Raw genomic sequence first — 24270 nt, 5'->3', positions numbered from 1 at the left:
AAATTTCGATGGTGCATATCGACGTTTACGGATCTTTAGTAACGTGTGGTAACATAAACATTTTAAAGAACGGTCGATTGTTGAGATTTCGTCAAAATTTTACCGAATTCGGTGCTTTTTTCAGTGTGTATGTTTAAAATAATAAGACAAATTGAAGGGGTTATTTTGAGAATATTCAAATTTTATAATTATTATCTTGATTTTGCCAAGTTTTTTCTTTCAGTGTAATTTTTGTTTTGAAATATACTTAATTTGTCACAACTTTTCCTTCGGCGTCATTTTGATCAAATAAGTAGTTTTAAGACATAAATTTAAAAAAATCAGGGGTTGTGTACAAGACACGACCGCATATATAGGTGACGCAGGACTACGTAAGTCTCTTTGTAGTGATAGTAGCATGTATCCATGCTTGTAATCATTCGATTCTTCATGTATACATGCTGAATGCAACATGTATACATGCTACGTGCGTTGTATGTAACATTTATCAAAGTAGTAACATTGCATACGTTTAATCCTCAAAAGATTTCAGAGTTATTTCTATGTGCATTTGGAAACAATTTAACAAAATTAAGAACACAAACTATTGCTTTCCTGCTACCTTGCAGAAATTAAGGATTATTTTTATTACCCATGGTTCCCCACGTTGAAGAGATTTTACCAATTCAATCCTATTTTATCAACAGCACATCTTTTCACTACACTTCTAATGAAACGGCAAGCATGCGTATTCATACAGTCATATTATAACCGAACATTACAGCTGTAGCACATTTTTCCAACACAGATATCAAATTCGCCTAGGTTTATTCGTCTCGCGGTAAAGAATTTGCGATCTGTTGGGACGACGAACTTGTCATTTTTTCTTGCACATTTCTCCAACACAGACATCAAATTGAACTGGATTTAATCGCGTTCGGAAGAAATTTGTTGGCACGAGGGGGCTTTGTCACTCTTTCTGGCATACTTCCCAAGCAAGGATTTCAAAATTGTCTAGGTTTAATCGCGGTGTTAAGAAATCTTGTTGAAATGAGGTAACTTGGTCACTTGTTTTGGCTTACTTCCCAAGCACAGATATTAAATTGGTATAGGTTAAGATCATCGTAAAGAATCTTCCAACCAATCACGAAGCGAGAATTTTGGTAAAATATAAGTTCATTATTTTCAATTTTTCAATAGTTCAACATCAAGAATCCATACTTTTCTTTATTTGGGCCAATTCTTAGAAGATATTCCTATCGATTAGTGTAAGAATATTGAAAATCGTTCGGGAAACCACTAAGCTATTAGCGTTCAAAACCTGACCACTTTTCGAGAAAGATTTTTTGGAATGACACCCTATACCAGCTACCTTCCTGAAAGACGAAGGCCTGACGTCAAAAAATAAGCTCATTTCTAAATACCTCCTGTTGAGAAGTTAGTCTTGGTGAAAAAAATTACGTTTAATGAAAATGATTGCTTGCGTGGTATCCAACATATCATCAAAACTTCATTTCAATCAAAAATTATCGAGACAAGCCGATTTGCTATTCTAGCTGATGAAAATGCCCAAATCAAATGAAAAATAACATGCTATAACAAAGGTTCCTTTCAAGTCATTAAATCGGGTTTTTGTTTCGGGTGTTGCTTGCCACAAGAGTAAAGAGTGTGTGCCAATGGTGTAATGCATTGGAGAAGTGACAGGTTGAAATACACGTATTTTATTTTTTTTCAATTTTACAGTAGTTAGAGGTTCGATTAAAGAAAGTTTTATATAGGAATCATTTCTAAGAATCAAAACCGAACATTTAATGAAAAAAAAATGACGGAAAACCTCTATTGCAGCTATAAAATATACCCCATAGATATCGTTAACCTCTTATTCAGCAACTCCTATCTCTATCCGAGCAGCTGCGAAGAGCAAAATAATATAAAAACAATATCAAACTGTGTTATTATGCTATATTTTGTTGAATAGATATGGAGATACAATGATAACATATTTTGTTATTGAGTAGATATTTTAAACAGTGGTTGTAAGATGTAAGATAAGTTTAATAACTGATTTTGTTATATCTTATTTTGACCTTAAAATGACATTCGATATATTTCATAAAAAAAAATATTGATTAAAAAGATTTTAGATTATAAATATTTTATAAAATGATTTTTTAATACCTCATATGCTTCTGCATTTGTTATTCAATACCTTAATAATACTAAAATATGTTATTCTAAACTCTGACTACAGTCATGTTATTGCTTTGTTATTCAAATAACACAAGTAGTTATTCTTTTGGCCTAAAAGGAGCAAAATTTTGATATTATTTTTTGTTATTTTACCAACTATGTCAGTCAAAACAAGTCCAAATTTTTATACGAGTCATTCGATTTCCATAACACATTTTGATATCATTTTGCTCTTCGTTCCTGCTCGGGTACCTCCTCGATCTTCCAACCGGAATAACGGGTGGCAACTAAAATTTTGGAATTTTTTCGCGGCCCTTATGCTCAACATCAAACGAGCTCAGAGAGAAATGAGAGTCTGTATGTGTTAGCTCTCTCTTCTCTTTTTGTTAATATTTTGACGTAGAGCTACGTCTTTGTTTACTATACTGGGACTGGGTAGCACTTTGTGAAACGAAAAAAAAAGTGTAACGTTTGAATGAAAGATTTCAAATGCTAATAATTACTAAACTACTGAACAAAACTGAACAATTATTATGTCTATATGTTACTCTTGTTGACTTTTTCGGTGAGAAATAAGAACTAAAATGTTTTCAGCGGACGTTTCGACTTACTATGCTTCAGTCATTTACTACGCGTTGAACATCTATTCTCACTGCCTCGTCCTTTATAACAGTTATAAAGGACGAGGCAGTGAGAATAGATGTTCAACGCGTAGTAAATGACTGAGGCATAGTAAGTCGAAACGTCCGCTGAAAACATTTTAGTTCTTATTTCTCACCGAAAAAGTCAACAAGAGTAACATATAGAATTTTACGGTGACAAACCCCAACAACAATTATTATGTCATTGGATAGATAAAATGACCAGCAATTTTTTAGGGGGATAAGAAAGCAATTTTAAGGGGGGCGTAAGAGGGGGGGGGCTCTTATACAAATGAAACACAAATTTCCTCAAAACTCAAGAACTAATCAAGCAAATAAAACCAAATTTGGCATGTGGGGGTTTCAGAAGGCAGGATTAATTTTCTATGGTATACTGAGAGCTCTTCTCCTTCTAAGAGGGGGGGCTCCCGCACAAATGAAATACAAATTTCCTCAAAACTCTAGAACTAATCAAGCAAATGGAACCAAATTTGGAATGTAGGGGTTTCAGAAGGCAAAATTTTTTTCTATGGTAAATTAAGACCCCTCCCGTCTTTAGGAGGTGGGGACCCATACAAATAATATTCAAATTTTCTCATAACTCGAGAAATGTTCGAGCAAAAGGAACCAAAATTGGCTTGTGGGGCTTTTTGGAGGTAAGATGCTCTTATGTGCTTATGATGCTTATGTCATTGGATAGATAAAATGACCAGCAATTCTTTAGGGGGATACGAAAGCAATTTTAAGAGGTCGTAAGAGGGGGGGCTCCCATACAAATGAAATACAAATTTCCTCATAACTCTAGAACTAATCAAGCAAATGAAACCAAATTTGGCATGTGGGGGTTTTAGAAGGTAGGAATTTCTATGGTACAATGAGACCCATCCGTCTTTTAACAGAAGGGGGGGGGTGGTATTTTTCTATGGTGGATTAGAACCTTTGCTTTCTTGAAGAAGGGGAGATCCCAAACAAATGAAATACAAATTTCTTTAAAACTCAAGAACTAATCAAGCAAATGGCACCAAATTTGTTGTGTGAGGTTTTTTGGAGGCATGAATTTATTTCGAATTTATTAATTTTATGATGCTTTGAGACCCCTCACCCCTGTGGTAAGAGGATAATTCATTACCATTTCAACCTTTATGATGCACACAAATGATTTTTAAAAGAAATTTCTGTGTCTCAAAGGTTGCAGGCATTGTACTTATGAACCCCCGTCCACGTATTTTCAAAGCCACCATTGCATTAAATGAAGAATTGAATCGGAATATTTCGTTCTTCTCGTTTAAACATCCACTTAAACAATGGCACTCACAGATTCTTATAAACATACATATGCCAGAAATGCAGTTTACATTAGTCTTTGATCTGATGATCTGTCCACGTCACCCTTTCGTACAACCCTTAGGGCTGTATACCTTGTAGTTTTTTGTTTTGTTTATGCTTGCCCAGTTTTGCTAAAAATGGCGTCGAAACAAGAAGCTTTTCGGGAGCGGGTTGTACACTTCTACGAACTGCAACAGAAATTTGGGCAAAAAGTATACGGTACAACATTAATTTAAAAAGCAAATATGTTGCGCCTTCGACTGTTTATCATATCCTAAGATGCCCAACAACTATTCTCAAGCAGGGTAGTGGAAGACCAGCCAAAATTATGGACGCAGAAGGACATCGTTCTCTTTCTCGTTTCTTCAGTAACAAGCCCTCTAGTTTGGCTATCAAATAAGATGCAGCAGACGAATGTTTGAAGAAAATTTTGATCCCGTTTCTACATCATGCAGATGGACAATACGTGTTTTAGCCGGATAAAGCATCATCGCATTACGCCAAACAACACAATCGTTCCTGAATACCCATTCGATCCCATTTTTACCCAAAAACCACGACCCGAAAAATCTGTCTCAGTGCGCCGAATCGAAGATTTCTTCGGGATTTTGAGTTCCTTGGTGTACAAGAATAACTGGAGAACCACGAATTGCAAAAAGTTTATTGGTAGACTCAAGAGATGCATTCGCAAAAGTTGACATGACGGCCGTACAACGCTTCTGTTTCGACGTCAAACGCAAGCTTCGCCGAACAGCCGATTACGGACCGTTTTCAAATGTACACTAATGTTTTTTCAACAATGGATAATGTATCTTTAATTTCGGTAGATCAGATTTTTTTCATGTATCTTCGTCTTTCGTTTGATAGCTTGAGAAAAAAATTCCAAAATTTTAGTCGTCACCCGTTAGAATGTATTGTACTATTGGGCTATTGAGAAAAAGGCATCGAATTGTTAAAATGTCGTCAACGTGGGAGAAGGGTTGGTAATAAAAACAATCATTGGTTGCTGTAAAGTTCTATTCTTGATTGTTTGTTTTATTGTTTGATTGACTGATTGTCTTGTTTAATTGTTTACAAATGCAAATTTTCGCCAAGGCAGCTGAAGAAAATATACATATTTTCATATTTCTGACTGTTATCCCAAAGAAGTTTTGAAAGTATTAAGTTTAAGAGACTTATACAGTGAAAACTACTATCTTCTGTATAACCTATCACTAAGTTTCAACAAATTATAATATCAATAATAATTTCCCACTGCCTAAAAATGTTTAAAAGGTTTGACAAAAACATGAGGTTAGTCGAATCTAAGGATACTTGTGAAAGATGCGGATGGGCTCACCATGGGTACCGACCAGGTAATCGCTGGTTTCAACACTTCTTCAAGCTTCTGACTCCAAAAAGTTAATAACATCTCGGCGGTATTCATCAATGGTTCGAAGTATTACTCGCGTCAACTCTGAGGCTCCATATCTGCAGGAAAGCGATTCAACTTTCCGATGCACGAAATCCTGCGATGCATATGGGGCTGAAAACTGAGAATAATAGCCGATGTTGTTTTGAAAATTTACTAATGCGTGCTCATATAATTGAATACAATAAATTATAAATTTATTTCGTTTCTTGTTCATCAACTTAGATGGCGAACGGACTTTTCGCCATTTGATAGTTTCAAAATCGTTTCTGAGTTTGACGCCTAATTTAAAATTTTCTATATCTACAAAAAGTAATAGTTTACTCTTCCATCCAGTCACGATTTGCTAGTGATGTAACTTCCAATCCGCTCGAAGGCAAATCTTTAACGGCTCTTTAACTATTCGATTAAAGAACACACTCGACCAGTAAAGCGAATTACAAACCAACCAACCCATTCTACACCGGCAATTCGGAACCACTGATGACGGAGGTAAATTCATTCTGATAGTAGCTACAAGAGCTTGAACATATTTTTCCTTCTGACCCCACTCGACAGTAAATTGGATATCGATGTGTAGCCTATATAGGAGCGAACCTGAAATAGGATTCTAAACTTCTGCCGACCCAACATGTAACCAAATTGCAGCCAATCACAAGGAACATTTACCGGCCCCGTTCGATGATCGTGTAGAACGAGCTGACTTTATCTCCGTTGGTCTCTAGAAGGGCACTTTCCTGCATACGCACACCCACACGTACCGGAGTCCCATTGACAGTCAGCAATAAAATATCGGCTTATTCCTTAATGCACTGTAAAATATGTTCCACAGAATTATTCTCGACGTTGGGGGATCCGATTCATAATGTACTGCTGTACGGTTGGTGTGGATTCAGTCGAACATCCTGCTGGTCAGTTGGTCGAATGGCACGATAACCTTACCGGTTCGTAATGAACGTCTGTGCGCAGTGCAGGCAAGGCAGGTGGAGGTCGATGTCATACACGATGCTATTTTCACATTTATTCCCCTGTGATGCAAATCGCAACGAACGAGGCGCAAACAGCTCCAAACGGTCGGTAATTTTGGCAGTTTCCGACGGTGCATGCCTTGTCTGGTATGATAACACACACACCAGGTGATAATGCTATTTTGGTAATAAATTATGCTGGTAACGTTATTATCATGAATGATTTTTGTTTTAATTGTTTTTTACAATCGAATGTCTAATGATTCTTTGTTACGACTGAAAATCAATAGGTCGTCTTGATAAACTCTGAAATCACAGGTGATATACCGAAGGTATAAAACCTCAAGCTACACCGGCTATTCCACATCAGAAGTCATTTTGAGATGAAGTCGACCGCACTGGTGGTGCTAACGGGGCTGGTGGCTTTTGCTGCCGGTTACGTTGTAGTTCCCGAAGGAAAAGTTACCGTTGCTGACAAGGAGTTCTTGATGAAACAAAAACAACTGCTGGAAGTGTTTCAGCACGTTCATCAACACGAAGTTCACACGGAGCTGTGGGAAGTTTCTAAGCAGTACAATATCGAGGAATACTACGACCACTACACCAATGTAGAGGCAGTGAAGGAATTTGTCGAAATATACAAGCATGGAATGCTGCCATTCGATGAAATATTTAGTATTGTGCACTACACTCACCGTAAACAAGTTATGGCGTTGTTCCATCTATTCTACTACGCTAAGGATTGGGACACTTTCTACAAATCGCTGGTCTGGGCCCGTTTCCACGTGAATGAAGGTATGTTCGTGTATGCCGTGACGGTTGCTGTTATACATCGTAAGGATATGGCTGGTTTGGAGCTACCTGCCCCGTATGAAATCTACCCATACTACTTCTTCAACACTGACGTCATCCAGAAGGCTGCCCAGTACAAGATGCAAGGATTCTACGGCATGAAGAAGGTCGACGGTGTCTACACTGCCATTATTCCCACCAATTATACCGGCTGGTATGTCCATACGAATGTTGACCAGAAGGTCTCCTACTACACCGAAGACATCGGTCTGAATACCTATTACTACTACTTCCACTGTGACTATCCTTTCTGGATGGGTGGCAAACAGTACGGTCTGTACAAGGATCGCCGTGGAGAACTATTCCTCTTCACCCATCAGCAGCTGCTCGCCCGGTATTATCTGGAACGTCTATCGAACGATCTCGGAGTGATTCCGGAATTCTCTTGGTATCAACCCATCTCAACGGGATACTATCCGAATTTGCACTACTACAATGGAATTAGTTTCCCATCGCGCGACAACTTCCACCATGTGTACACCCCGGAAAATTACTACGAAATTGATGAGCTGCTGGATTACGAACATCGCATCATGGAAGCTATCGATCAAGGTTACATCGTTGATCCGAAGGGTAATCACGTCGATCTAACTAAGCCAGAATCCGTCGAATATCTCGGAAATCTTATTCAGCAAAACCCGGATAGTGTGAACACTCGCTACTACAAATATGTCGGAACTATCGCTCGTGTACTCTTGGGAGCTTCCGTTGAGCACTTCGATGATCATAAGGTTATTCCGGGTGTTCTGGAGCATTACGAGACTTCCCTGCGTGATCCAATGTTCTACCAACTGTACAAACGTATCATTCACTGGTACTGGGAGTTCAAGCAGCACCTACCACATTACGGGTATGACGAAATTAACTTCCCTGGAGTAAAGATTGAGTCTGTTGAAGTTAACAAGCTGGTCACGTACTTCGATCGGTTCGATGCCGACATCACCAACTCCGTCGATGTGGAAGTCTTCGACGAAGTGACAATGAAGAAAACTGACATTAAGAAATTCGGTAAGATTGCCCACTATCAGGGAGAAGACTTTATCATTAAAGCACGCCAATGGCGTCTTAACCATCTTCCATTCACCGTCAAACTGAATGTGGTTTCCGATAAGGTTGTCAAGGGTGTTGTACGTGTTTATCTGGGACCGAAATACGACCAGTATGGACATGTCTACGGAGTGAACGAAAATCGTGAAAACTTTGTCCTGTTGGATGTATTCCCGTGGGACTTTGTCGTCGGTAAGAACGTAATCAGCCGAGATTCGGTCAGCTTCTCGATGTATGTCCAGGACCGCACCACCTACTTCGAGCTGTACAAGTGGGTAATGGCAGCGTATAACGGCGAAAAGACATTCCCGCTTGATATGACCGAAGCACACTGCGGACTGCCGTCCAGGCTGATGCTGCCGAAGGGCAAGAAGGGCGGAATGCCATTCCAGCTGTACTTTATCGTTTCACCATACCACGCTCCAACCACTGTGCAGTACGAAAGTTACGACTGGACGCTGAACTGTGGCGTCGGATCCGGATCCCGTTGGGTTGATTCGTTACCGTTCGGCTATCCGTTTGATCGGCCCATTGACGAGAAGGTATGGTTCACACCGAACATGTACTACTACGAGACACTCATCTTCCACAAAAACGAAAAGGATATCAACGTCGTGGTGTGATGGATGGTTTGATAGTTTACTGACTAGTGTTGCGTTTAATAAAAGGTACTGAATATCAATAATCAACTAGATTTGTACATCTTTTTTCTCCACACATCTCGGCCTACCGTGCTTGCTAATTACCTACTACCAGATTTGAACGAAAAACCTTCTTCGTAGGGTAACTGTTCGATATTCTTGCACTATGCTCTGCCCACCGTGTTCCTCCAGCTTTAGCCACTTTACGAATACTTGGTTCGCCACCGAGTTCGCGCGAGTTCATGGTTCATTCTTCGCTTTCATGCTCCATTCTTATGTACGCCACCGAAAAACGTTCTTAGCACTCGTTTGGGAAAACTTTGGATATCAGCAGGTTCTCCTCAAGCAATGTCTACCTTTTATAATAGTAAAGAACAACCACTCTAACGAGCGTCTTGTACTCGTTGCACTTTATGCGAGGGCTTACTCGTTTTTTTACGAGTAGGAAAATCTGCTTAGCACCTTAGAACATACGGTACTACCAGACTCATCGGTATTACTTCAGGGAGGGGCTATTGTGCTTTACGCACTCTCTTAGATAACTACTAGACTATGGTAGTTAGGCGGTTTATTCGCCGTTGATCGGCTCTCCAGCGGTTTTGTAGTTTCTAGCGAGGGCTTGCTCTGTTCGACTGCAATTGCCTGTGTAGCTCAAAGTAAGTACGACTTCCGCTGATAATACGCCATCGAGTCTCGTGGCTGGTATCTTTGTCCACTGTCACCAGTAAGCCAAGGACTGCTCGTCAATTATCTCGAACTCATCAACATTACCCTACCGTTACCTGTACTCCGCCATCTCAATACACACTCCGTTCATAAATGCCTGTAGCGTTATGTTGAATAGCTATCATGAGAGACTATAATCTAGACGTAGAATCCATTATAGCCTTAACTAGTCTGGTCAGTTTCTCGAAAAAAAATGCCTGCCCATGACTTACCCCGATACTTTGCGGTCGATGGTATCATATGCAGCTTTGAAATCAATGCACAAATGGTGTTCTGGATAGAAGCTCTGTATTAACGACTTTGTTGGAAAATCTGTAGCAGCATAAATATTTGGTTCGTAGTTGAACGTCTTGAACAATGCCGATTTGATAAACTCTCTTATTGTTCACAATTGGTGAGAGTCGGTGGAATGTGATTTGGGAAAGCACTTCGTAGACAGCATTGAAAGCAGTGATCATGTAATAGTTCTCATAGGTTAAATACCCCCATCCTTACACACCTCCGGTAGCGATTCTTGGTTCATCCATTCCAGACAACTTGTTGTTCTTGAGCTGATTGATGGTGTTCTAACTTCGTCTATCGTAGGGGTATGCACCGTTTCCACGTTTGCCACATTGTCGAAATTGCTTTCCTCAATGCCATGGTCCGCTGCTTGGGCGCTAATCAGGTGTTTATCGAAATGTTACTTCTACCATTCTGTCACTTTTCGATCAATATAATAGCAAGATAATGCATTGCTTATCGCCACATACACGGGGCACAGAGCCTCTCTAAGATTGTGTTTAGTCGCCGGCAAAGCTTCAGAGCTCCTTGAAAACGATACAGTTACTTCAACTTCACATACTCCCGCTCCCGGTAACGCATTTTCTCCCGGAAGATTTGGGTACGCTGCATCTGCTTCTATCTACGTCTTTCCACGTTCTACCGAATGGTACCGTGCTTCTTTGCTGTCCGTACCGCGTTCTCCTCATCCATTGTCCTGTTACATACATTCGTTTCGCTGTCTCCGTGCTAAGTGCCCGATGAAGTTCTCTGTTACGCTGTTGATGATTGTTTTGACGGTATTCTAAGAGTACTCGAGAAGGGATTCATCCAGGTCATCCTCTTCCTCTTCCTTGGCTGGCAAAGGGTGAACATGTGCATTCCATAACCTCTGTTCATTAACTCCTATTCCTACCTCCACGAGGTGCCGGCTGGGGTACGCAACTTCGGTTGTCGTATGCTAACAGGAAAGGGGGCACAGTGGCTCCCGCCCACATTAAGATGGCAGCCCCATCAGCGGGATAAGGACCTTAGGTTAACAGCCTACTGTACCAGAACACACAAAAAGTTAATGAAAATGAAAGAAGAAATCTCTCCGGATTATTGGCAACGACCTTTAGCATGAAAACACGGACACGAATCGGAACATGGAATATACTGACCCTTGCCCAGCAGGGCAAGCTGGCTCAACTTGCAAGGGAAGCTAGCCGCCTGAAGCTTGAAATCCTGGGGCTGAGCGAGGTCCGCTGGCCGGGTACTGGCGAACACAGGACATCATCCGGGCAAGTCTTGCTCTACTCTGGCATACGAGGTGAAAATGCTACTCGAGAAAGAGGAGTTGGATTCCTACTGAGCCCAGGGGCACATGCGGCCCTGATGAAGTGGGAACCAATAAATGAGCGAATAATCGTTGCCAGATTTAGAACACGGGTTAGGAACCTTACGGCAATCCAGTGCTATGCGCCAACAGATGCTGCCGACCTGCAGGAGAAAGAGAGCTTTTACAGCCAGCTGAACAGCGTGGTTGAGAAAATCCCGAAGGGGGACATCCAAATTCACATGGGCGACTTCAACGCGAAGATTGGCTCAAACAACGCGGACCTTGAACGCGTCATGGGACGCCATGGCCTAGGAGAGATGAGCGAAAACGGGGAGCTGTTTACAGAATTCTGTGGTAATAACGACATGGTCATTGGTGGATCGCTCTTCCCCCATAGACCAGTACATAAAGTCACGTGGGTTTCCCGCGACGGCCGAACAGAAAACCAAATCGACCACATCTGCATCAGCCGGAAATGGAGAAGGAGCCTTCTTGATGTACGCAACAAACGCAGCGCTGACATTGCATCCGACCATCATCTTGTTATCGCTGAGATACGTCTGCGCGTCGCACGTGTCCAACGACGGGAGGAGAAAGTTGGGTGCCGCTACGACGTCCGCCGATTGGAGAATCCTGAGGTGAAAAGGGCCTTTGTTGAACAACTGGAATCTCGAGCCTCGGAGTTGCCATCTGGTGGTACCGTCGAAGAGCAATGGACCGGCATCAAGAACGCCTTCATCACGACCAGTGATGAAACCCTCGGCAAAGCGCGCAGTGGGCGGAGGGAGTGGATTTCGGATGAAACTTGGAGGAAGATCGACGAGCGGAGAGAGGCGAAAGCCGGCATTGAGCGAGCGCGGACCAGATCGGCTAAGACAGCTGCCCGTCAACGATACGCCGAACTGGAGAGGGCTGTTAAACGTGCTTGTAGGCGGGACAAGAGAGCCTGGACTAACTCCCTAGCCGAACAAGGAGAAACCGCCGCCGCCAATGGTGATATCCGTTTGTTGTACGATATTTCTCGCCGCCTTAGTGGTGCTAGGATGAATACAAAGATGCCGCTAAAGGACAGAGCTGGTCAGTTATTGACTGACCATACAGAACAGCTTAAGCGATGGACTGAACATTTTGAACAACTCTTCCGAGTTTCAAATGTCAGAGACCAACAAAACCAGCAGCGTACGACGCCTACAGTTCGTCGAATAAATCGCGTGAACTCGGAGGCGCCATCGCTGGATGAAATTGTAGCAGCCATCAAGAGTATGAAATCCAATAGAGCGCCAGGGATAGATCGTATTTCAGCCGAAATGCTCAAAGCTGACCCATCTTTGTCAGCCCAGATGATGCATCAGCTTTTCAGCAATATTTGGGAAACCGCAACTTTTCCGGTGGACTGGATGCAGGGCATATTGGTCAAAGTCCCTAAGGAGACCTAACGGAATGCGGTAACTGGCGTGGCATCACGTTGCTCTGTATTACTCTCAAAGTACTCTGTAAGGTAATCCTCAACCGGATTCAGGAGAAGATCGACGCTACTCTCCGGCGGCAGCAAGCTGGATTCCGTGCTGGCCGATCATGTGTAGACCATATCACAACGCTCCGCATTATATTGGAGCAGATCAACGAATTCCAGGACTCTCTTCTGCTGGTGTTCGTTGACTTCGAAAAGGCGTTCGACCGACTCAATCACGAAAACATCTGGGGCGCTCTTAGGCGTAGAGGAGTTCCAGATAAGCTAGTCCATCTCATCGAGGCTCAGTACGAGGCGTTCTCGTGCAAGGTTTTGCACGACGGCGTCTTGTCCGACCCCATAAGGGTTACTGCTGGCGTGAGACAGGGCTGCATTTTATCACCGCTTCTGTTTCTCATCGTTATGGATGAGATATTAGTTGGAGCAATTGACAGTAGACCAAATCGAGGATTGCCTTGGAATCCTCTAACGATGGAGCAGCTAAATGACCTCGACCTAGCCGACGACATTGTCTTGCTCGCACAACGCCGAAACGATATGCAGAGCAAGTTAGACGACCTCTCCGAGAGCTCCCAGGCAGCAGGTCTCACAGTCAATGTAGCGAAAACTAAGTCTATGGTAGTGAACACTGACAATTCCACCAACTTTACAGTAGCGGGACAACAAGTTGAGCAGGTAGCCGTCTTTCAATATCTTGGTAGCCAAACAACGCCCGATGGTGGTACCAAGACTGATATAGCCACACGGATCAGGAAGGCCAGGGGTGCCTTTGCAGGTCTGCGAAACATTTGGCGCTCAAACCAGATCACTCTACGTACGAAAACCCGAATCTTTAATTCAAACGTTAAATCCGTACTGCTGTATGCCTGCGAAACGTGGTGCGTCTCAGCGGAGACAACGCAAAAACTGCAGGTATTCATTAACCGGTGCCTGCGATATATTATTCGTGCCTGGTGGCCTGATAATTGGATATCCAATGAGGAACTCCATCGTCGGTGTCATCAACGGCCGATAGCCACAGAAACTCGTGAGCGTAGGTGGAAGTGGATCGGACACACCTTGAGGAAAGGAGCGAACGAGGTTTGCAGAGCAGCACTCGACTGGAATCCACAAGGACAGCGTAGAAGAGGCAGACCCAGAGGCTCATGGAGACGGAGCTTAGCCAACGACATCCGGGCTGTAGACGAGAACCTGTCCTGGCGACAGGTAAAAGCCATGGCGGGTAACCGTCAGCAGTGGAGATCTCTGATTTCATCCCTTTGTTCTGCCGGATCGGCGGACATGGACACATAAGTAAGTAAAATCCTCTTCCTGTCAGGCTACGTTTGCTCCATTTTGACAGTTGGTGTGCACTGAATCTTTCGACCATCGGTTTGTATTTCTTTTCGTGACTGACATGAGTGTTGAGATCCCCGATGATGATCTTGATGTTATGCTTTGGGTAGCGGTTGTATTCCCGCTCCTCCTTGTCGTCACCGAAAATTGTAAGATGAGGTCTATGCACGTCCTTGATGCTTATGCCGATGAGTCGGGACTTATTCCTCAACCTGCACATTTGAGAACCATTTGCCCAGCACCCAATTACCCATCTTGATTGCCACTAAGAATGCTATACCCAGCTCCTCTGTGTTGCCCCAGCTTTGGTAGATGGTATGACCATTTCTAAACATATGTACCGTTGAGCCCTGTATCACACTTCCTACAGTGCCACGACCTCAAACTTGCGGCTCTTGCCAATGGGTAAAAATGAGCTCGCAGCCCCAATTATTCAGAAGTCGCTAGATGGGAATCTTACAAGATACATATTGCTATGTAAAAGATTGCAAGGAATTGACTGGTTCCATCTTGGGAAGATGTCCACTTTGCCCTATTATCCCTAAAAATCATGGTAAAAGCTAAGTAAACGTGGTAAAAAAACCGTGAAATAAACTCAAATAGCTTCCAAATGTTCCAACACATCGGAAGAATTCAATCCTATCCATTTCATACTGTGCGAAATGCAAAAATTGTCCATTTTGCCCAATTTACCCAAAAAGTAAAGCCATGGGTATAAACGTCCTTAAGCAATGTTGCTATTCATCGATAAAAGTACTGATTCGGTTCGAAACACACTCAAAGGTGATTCCATAACGTCAAATTCTCTGGCAATGCTTTTCTAGCTGAGAATTATTTAATGAGAGTGGGAGAAAAGCGAATTAGGGTAGTTTGCCAATTGTTGCTCACCACCCAATTGTTGCCCACTTCTCAGTTTTTGAATAATATCTGAGAATATCTATATTATCGCAGCACTCCAAACAATCAAAACACAAATATATTTCATTACCTTCAAATATGTGTAAACATGATTGTTAGCAAACAAATATTTGGAATATTAAAATTACCTCATAAAATCCAACTCTTAGTAGAGCCAAAATACGTCGAATGCTTACAGTGTGAATTAAGAAATCACTCATCAAATTTAAGCTTATAGATCTCAACAAAAAGCAAATTTACCCCATATTACTTCGTATGCATTTCAAAATACCCACATTCATAATGTTTGATTAATTAAATAACTATATGTTACTATTTTTGTGTTCTTATGCATAGTGGTTAATAATTGGAAAAAAATTTAGGATTTTGTCCATTTCTTGCACACCATCCGCATATGCCGCTAAGCTAGGCCCTACTGTACCATTCTTACTTGATCCAACTTTTATTGAAAATTTACCACTATTTGGATGTCGGATTAAAACAATACCAATAATTTTCGATTTCTCTGGAGACTAAATCAGCAAAAGCCTAATGATATTACCAGCATGTAACAATTTTCGTGAATAGAAAATAATGTTCGTATCCGTAATCCACAGTCGATTAACGGAACCATGTGTGCGGAAGTTTATTATGAGAAATTCTTGAGAAATGAACATAATAACGAAAAACAATGCTTCAGCTTCTATTAAACAGAGAAAAAAGTTATGTTGTGGCTAAAAGAACTTAAAAGTCGAGGTTTTTCTTATACGCTCGAATGTAAAAAATCGAAAAACTTTGCATTTGAAAAAACCAAATCCCAGCCAAAAACGTATACCGCATTTAAATTTGAAAAAGGAAAGATACCGGAAAATAAAATTATATTAATTAATTTTAATTAATACATATATTAATTCCATGCAATAATTTTTTACCTGTTCTTGTAAACTATTGTTCGGTGAAGATTGAATTACGTTCAAATACGTGACAAAATGGTAACGGTACGGTACGGATAATTGATAAATCTGTTTTTAAGGAGTTCTTCTTCATGTGTCAGTTTTCTGTACTTGGTATTTCTGCTAATTCCATATTTTCTTTGCCGTGCAACAATTGGATTGAAGGTGTATAATATTAGGCAAAGGACATTAATCAAGTGGACAACAATTGGGTCTGTATGCTGTTGAACAAAACCTCAAATTGCATAATATGTGCAATATTCCAGGCTATGAAAACATACTAAATGTTTTAGTGAAAGGTCATTTTGTTTATAGGACAAATTTCGATTTTAGTAACGAAATAGTTTCCCCGAGAGATTAGATAAACTGAACGTTCCTGCCTTAGGTGTGCAACAATTGGCAAATTACCCTACCACTCACTCTTTTTCATGCAATGATTTGATCGCTAGTGATGTTAATCAAAAACGAATACCTCGCATTTTACTCATCGCGATGAGCAGCTATGATTTATCAATTTTGGAAAACAGGCAAAAGCGCTGTCGGATATTGAATTATACCGTCAAAAAAACTTGTACCTAACACTTATGTTGGTTTTTGGGTTTTTTAGTTCGACTATTAGCACCTGAGGTACTTGGAATATACATTTTTGCGACAGAATACCTAAATGCGCTTCAAACCATAACGTTCTTCTACACCCGGAAGACTTTTAATCTCATAAAATTATTTTAACATGTTATTCATAATTTTTCTACATTCACGTTTAGTGCAGCATAAATCTTTTTTTCGTGACAATGACAAGCACTAGCAACGTTTGCAAATGTTTACAATATACAAGCGATTTTTCAGACTTGTTGGCAGGATCAAATTTTGAACAGTGGCCGACGATATTTTTATTATCAACCTTCATCGTTAGTCACACAAGAAGATGTATTATTTTTGATAGCTTCGAACCTTCTAGCCACCAAATAATAATAATAATATTGCACCAGGTTTGCATTTCATTGAAACTAAATCTTGAAACCATTTTGTTTGTCCGTGTGCCGCTTGAAGTTACTGGTTGTGTATGGCATCGCAAGTATATGTTGACGTTTGGAAAGTTACTAATTATTATATGTGGTACGAATATCGTTTTATTTTTGAACGAGCAATATTTTTTTTTGTAATTTGCCAAAAAATATACTTGTTTACGTTTCATCGCAAAATACATTCTTGGTTGGATGACAGCAAGTAACGATGATTAGCGATGAGTGTGAGACAGAGATACCGAGCGAGTATTTGCGAGCGTAATCCATTCATATTTTGCTCATCAGTTTTTGCGTCGGCGATTCATCGCGAGCAATCAGGATACGATCGAGTTGCCAGTTGATAAAATTCAAATCGCTGACGAGCAGGTGATGAGCCTTCATCGTGATGAGAATTTGCAACATTGTCCTTAATAGCTCGAAACGTCCGGACTAACTGGTAATTTAAATCTTCATACTTATTTCGCCGAAAAACGTCGATTAAATCGAACAAACATTGTGGTGGCGGCGATTATCTGAAATCAACATTGTCCTTAAGAACTTGACCCTTCTTTATCGACAGACTTCGCAGCCGGCTATTAGAGTACAGGAAAACAACGGGGCTAGTGCATAGATCCTATTGACTCAATAGCGGCACCGCCCAATCGAGATTCGCACATACGACGGCTGGCTTGTTAGCCCAGATCGTACCCCGGTGCTAACAAGGCGGTATTTACCCCCAATTACATAGTAAAACCTAATTAAAGCTGTTAAAACTATCTCAAAGGCCGGGGAAAAAACTCGAATAGCGCCGATTCATTTGAGAAACACAAAAGGTCCATTTTACCACAGAATTCACAAACGGTCCATTTTACAAAAACCAGGACAGGATCCACAAATCTAATTCCAATCGCTAGATAGTGAAAATTAACGAAACATTTCAAGGTTAAATTTCCCCCTCTATGGCCCTTCATCCCTGGCACGAACGATCATTACAGACACCAAGCGTGTGGTTGCTGCTACTGAAGACGAATCTTAGGGCGCTTGCGAGACCCCGCCTTCTTGGCATATGAAGACTACTTAAATGACATAAAAAGTAAAAGTGTTTGTTTCAGGACACAAACGGAGGCATGGCGTAAAACTGTGAATGTATACACTAACGGGTCTTATAGCTCAATCCATCCTTTAAGTATTGATACCAAAGACCTTTTAATGGATTTCGTATAAAGATACAAAATTTGAAGCCCGCCCGGTCAGCTCCGGGATACGATACTGGTCTAACAAGCCAATCATCGTAGGTTTGAATCTCGACTGGGCGGTGCCGCTATTGAGTCAATAGGATCTTTACACTAGCCCCGTTGTTTTCCTGTACTCTAATAACCGGCTGCGAAATCTGTCGATGAAGAAGGATCAAGTTCTTAAGGACGTTTATACCCATGGCTTTGCTTTTTTTAAATAAAAATTTAAAAATTTAAAAAATAAAATTTAAATAAAAAACTGTATGCTACAATTCGGTAATTGTACGATAATGTAAGAATTTCACTCTTTAATAATATGCGTCGAATCTGTGTACGTGGCTTAAGGCAGTCTAACTTGGTTTTCCGTTTATTACTTAATTTTTTTAAATTCAATATAAGCTCTGTTTTGACGCATTGTCCGTCTAGTTTTAAATCAAGCTGTAGTCGCGAATTTTCAGTGACTAGTCTTGAATTAGAGATATAGTAGCTTCTGGCGCTTTGTATAGTAAACATTTAATAAATAATATGTAAATGAACCCAACTGAATTTGATGATCCTATAACCTAGAATTAATTTGAGATTATACAGAGCACATAAACAAACTAGCTTCTGCCTTTCAAGAAAACAAAAAATAAAAGTTTTATCGTAAACCCAGCGGAGAAGAAAAGATATCAATCACTGGGTATTTACGTCTCATAAACTCGCTGTTTACATCCCAGTAGTAGCAGGGAAACAGCCTTCAGTTGATGTTTTTAGAATTAAATTGCGCGCTGTTGAGCCTTACTTCATAAAGATATTTAAACCAAACAACATGATTCATTCAAATCATGTGAATTTGAGTTCTAGAAAATATCGTAATTACCCTGGCGAAAAGGTGCTTTTGGAAACAATTTTACAAAATGAAGAACAAAAGTACTGCTCTCGTTACCAGGAGTGGCATACACCGCAGTGCAGACCGATATGCCCCCTTAACAAGGCGCGCTTCTCTAACACAGCAATCACCAAACACAAAGCATTGTTTTTCGTCCATATAGTGAAATGACATTGTTTTGTACCTGGCGAGCAGCATTTAACATATACAAGCTAAAGGAATTTTTCGGTTTTCCTGCTGACTTTTATTCAGGTTATGTGGAACCCATTTTCCGATCCTCTGGATTCCCATCCCATGGCTTTCAATCGTATTGAGGTGATGGCTTCTTAAATCACATTCAGTTGATTCGCAAGTTTTTTTGCGATGGTGTATCAACTTTATCCAAAAGTGCTTGAAGTTTACTGTTATCGAACTTTTTTTTCGAAAGTTTTCCACGCTTCTCGTCTCTCACATCAAATTCGCAATTGCTTATTTTTGTGTACTATTCCAAGCACTGCAAATTTCCAAGAGCATGTTCACCGTAAGATTCGACAAACAAAGTTGTAGATAATACAATTTCACTTCTTAAAAAATTGTACACTGTTAATGCTTTTTTTTAAACAACAAAATAAAACTAAAATACTGAGTTTCTCAAAAAACGCGTTTAATAGTAGTCTAGATGGTAACTCTGTCAAATTTGAGCTGAATCGGAAATGGTTAATTAAAATCGAAAATCGATTAATGATAATTTAACCAACGGATGAACCTATAGCCGTGCAGCAACCTGTTCCGTTTAGACTCATAAATGCAGCGTTGTACCGGTATATTGTAGGCCAAGAGCATTGAAAGACCTGTTTAAGCTGCCCTAATGATTTGGAAATAAAGCAGCTTACCGTTATTTTTTTCACCGTAAGCCTGCAACCCCGGCAAAGGATAATCAATTTTTTCATTAACCTAAACGAACGTCCTTGTGAGCTGAAACATTCTTAAAGTATCATTTTCGAGCCATTTCCCTTATTTCCCTTTTTGTTTATTCAAGATACGAAACTTTCTAAGTAGATTAAATGCGAAAAGAATTTTGCTTGCGAAAAAGCAGAGAAAAAACTCTCCGGGTAGGCGTAAAGCTACCGCTCGGCAAACACTGAAAATTTCCCAACAACGGTTGTGTGAGGTAAAAAAAAAATCAGAAAATTTGAAATTAGCAACCTTCGTCGGAAGGAAGCACAGCTTCCAGCCAGTTTCTGATCCAATGGGGGTAACGCGTCACCCTGGTAACCGAAGTCGGTTAAGGACGCAAATGCAGGAGGTTACAGAACATTAATATAAGTATAAATATGCAGGAACGACTTTCGCTTTTCCGCCGTCCGTGCTGCGTGTACCGACCGTACCGACTCCCACCACATGCAGACAAGTAAGCGCGCTCTCGTGGAAGGAATAGAAAACTTTTGCAATTTTTATATTCCTCATCCACGGAGTCGACTGCGATCCTGTTCTCGGAATTGAAAATTTATTTTTTCTTCAACTTATCCGGGTAAACTTCCAACTTTTGCTTCACACATGAATCGTCCCCTTTTCTTGCAGAGTCAATCGGCGGGAATTCGAGATTAAAAGTTCTCGTTTGACGCATTTTTCTATTTGATACTGCTTTGGTTTTTGGGTGAAACTTTTTTTTTTGAACTGGGTTCGAAGTTGAATTCCTGCTTTGGGAATGACGACAATTATGGGATGAAAAACTACACTCAAGAGTAATATTTCTATGCGTAGGTTTCTCAGGTGTCATTACCGAATCATAATTATTTGCACTAGCCTCAAATGTAGGTAAGGCAAAACGGTGTGTCTGTCTTGTCTATACAAATCTGGCCCTAGGCAATCGGAGATAACGACAGCGTCAGCTCCTTGTGAACGATCTTCCACCACATTGTTTCCTCGAGCACTATAATAGCTCGTTTCCGCTGAAGCCCTCTCCGCTGCTGTAGATTTGCAGTGAAATAGGTGTATCGTCAAGAGAGCTTTACATCCGCATCGTCGGTGTCCTGCTGAACGAAAGCGTGCCAATCTCGTCAATTACTTTGTGGTGAACGTTGGGCTTTTCCTGTGTTCGTTGTTTCTAGTCTTGTTGGTAGACCGGCTACAGAAACCTTCGGCAGTATGACGATAGCTCATAACTGCGCATTCGACCTCATTAAAATCAATCTTCAGACGCTGTAAATATAATTGAGTGTGTCATCAAATGTATATCCCTACAGTTCGATGCAGACTTGTTGAGTGAACAGTACTTGTTTAAAATTCTAAAACTTTCTGATTTAAATTAAACCACGGGTAGACCTTTAAAGCCAAGATTCACTGATTTTAAAGCTTGCTTCATTTGGAATAGGAACAAACTTTTGCTCAGATTGTGGCACTCTTGGTGGACGGATTTGGAAGTTCTTGGAGTCCACGTGTCGGAAATTTTGTTAGCTTCACCTATGTATTTTTGACATTCCGCAAAACAACTGTATTTTGCAAACAAACAACATGGAAGCCGAAAGAAGGGAAAAATTGTGAACAGTTATTTGGGAAATCCATTGTGGTCTGCATCTAGGCTGGCTAAACAGATAAAATTGCTCAGAAATACCGTATGGCGCGTTATCAAACGGTATAAGGAAACATTGACGACGATTCGGAAGCCGCAAGCTAATCATCGAGGTGGAACGGTCGACCGGAAACTGCGTGGTAAGATTTTGAACACCATCAAGAGGAATTCCAATCTGTCAGACCGTGATTTGGCCAGAAAATTCAGTGCTGCCCATAGTACCGTGAGGAGAATTCGACTCCGGGACGGAATCAAGTCGTATCGAGCTAGCAAATTGCCAAATCGAACCATAAAACAGAATAGTGTGGCCTAAATCCATGCTCGAAAGCTATACGACCGCGTGCTAACCAAGTTCGACGGGTGTCTTCTGATGGACGATGAAACCTATGTCAAGGCTTACTTCGGGCAAATGCCAAGTCAAAAATTTTACTTGGCAACCGCTTAGCGGATGTTTCAAGCAAATTTAAATTTGGGTCATTCCACGTCAAGTGACCGAGAAAAAGTTCAAACTTATAATCGAGCTACACTGATTTGAACCAAATTTGCCAATTTGTTCGTTTTCGGTCAAAAAGTAAAAATCCGAAATTTGGTGCCGATCGGACATTCCCGCGATTAATGGGAGCACCTCCATTTTTCAGGAAAATACCCATTTTTGTTATTTTATTTTGCTATCTCCGGAAATATTAGGTTTAGAAAGAAACTATTTTTACATTTTTAAAGGAAATTACCCAAAAAATTAAAAATTCCGCAAATATTTTTAACTTCAATTTGAAAACTAAATTTACCCCTTTCTTACAATGAAGACAATTTAATCCCAAAAATTTTAATTTCATCGAGTTTCGCAGATTTTTTTACTTAAGAATCACTCATTGCCCCGAGGTATTCTTTGCCGATCCCGAGATACAACGTTTTAAAGCAAGCAATCCCCCATTTTTAATGTAAAATTAAGAGCAAAATAACTTTTCCGTGAATCAGTGATTCTCTACGCAATGTAAAAATACCTTGACATATCTGAAAAGCATTTGTACAGCATATAACACAGTTTTTTTTAAGTGTGTTACCAACATTTCAGTTTTCCGCATGATTAGTTACATTAATTAAGGCAATATTAGTCTCCTAGCAACAATAAACAAGGAAGGCAGGCTTGGCATACACTTTGCGCTTTGATTTTGCTCTTTTGATTACTGTTCCTCAGCCAAGCAAAATTTGAAAAAGTAATGTATGGGGCGTTTGTAGAACTTGCTTTTATCTACAATATTGCTGAAGTAAGCATTACTGTGCATTTTGTATTTATGGCGCTATAAGGCTGTTACCCCCTTGGTAGCAAAAAGAGCGCTCTTTTTGCTACCAACCGCATTGCTGCCCTACAGCGCCGTAAATACTAAAGATAAAACTTCACTTTCTTCAGCAGTATTATAGATAATTACTCGCTCTACAAATGCCCCATACACCACTTTTTCAAATTCTGCTTGGGTGAGGAGCAGTAATCAAAAGAGCAAAATCAAAGGGAGAAGTGTATGCCAAGCCTGAAGGAAGCTAATAACTCATGTCTATTAGCGAGCTGAAAAGCATTTTACAAGGCTATGATCGAACAACCAACATATATTTTACGCCTTTTGAAGTATAATTGCCTCTTCTAGCCTCTATAAATCAAACGTAAAGCTGTAAAGACAGCAGCACGATGAAATTGGAAGTCTAACCGAGCAGTTAAATCAAGCTGTTCAGTCAAGCAGTCCGGTCGTGCTATTGATTCGAACAGTCAAATCGAGCAGTTGAATCGAGTGGTCGAGTCGAGCAGTCAAGTCGAGCAGTTAAATCGCGCAGTCCAGTCGAGCAGTTTAATCGAGCAGTTAAGTCGAGTAGTCCAGTCGAGCAGTTGAATCGAGTACTCTAGTCGAGTATTTGAGTCGAGCAGTCGAATCGAATGATTTAGACAAGCATTCGGTTCAAGCAGTGTTACACTTCGAAATTATGCCGACAAAAATGCGCACAATTTTCCCACAGTGCAATTCCTATAATTACGCAGCCCATGCATCTACAGTAAAGAATGTACCAACAATATTATAGCAGTTCTCAAAAGAGACTATCTGTAAGAACTCACCAGGCTATGCTCGCTAAACTGCTCTCAAGATCAGAACAGTTTCCGGTAAACCACGAAGTGGAACAGTCGCACTGCGTCAGTGTGCTTGTGCTTTTGATTGTCGCCCATTTTATAAAAGGGAAAGCAACGCGTTAAGTGTAACTCGCTTGCTTCAAGCTGGTGATTCTAATCGTTGTGACTACCTTGCCCGTACACGTATCTCTGGAATCAAGCCTCCGTTATTTTCGGAGATATAAGCATAATAGGTACGATTTAGATAAATTCGTATTGGAATAGGAATTCCAACCTGATTTTCGTTTATATTAACCAGGCAGTAGACAACAGTTGATGCTCAAGGTCGATTGTCACGGCAACGGAGCCAAATTCATACGATTAAAAGGTAAACTTATGAGACACACGGGGAGGTTGTAACTAACCAAAATCTACTCGGCAGCACAAAGCATAAGGAAGTACTGCTATTGTAAGCAAGCTCACTCCGAAGAACAAAGC

At 40.7% G+C, this 24270-nt stretch overlaps 2 protein-coding genes across 2 annotated transcripts in view; both read left to right on the top strand.

The window, feature by feature from the left end:
* Positions 1–24270, top strand: part of LOC128733188 (uncharacterized) — a 599692-nt gene that overhangs the window by 535159 nt on the left and 40263 nt on the right. The window lies entirely within an intron of this gene.
* LOC128733187 (hexamerin-1.1-like) lies at positions 6899–9037 on the top strand. Its single transcript, XM_053826860.1, has one exon. The coding sequence runs from the start codon at positions 6899–6901 to the stop codon at positions 9035–9037; it is 2139 nt and encodes a 712-aa protein (XP_053682835.1).

This window comes from Sabethes cyaneus, chromosome 1, assembly GCF_943734655.1.
Source record: "Sabethes cyaneus chromosome 1, idSabCyanKW18_F2, whole genome shotgun sequence".
NCBI classification, from domain to species: Eukaryota; Metazoa; Arthropoda; class Insecta; order Diptera; family Culicidae; genus Sabethes; species Sabethes cyaneus.
Note: the sequence above shows the minus strand (reverse complement) of the source record. Positions and strands in the feature narration are given on the sequence as shown.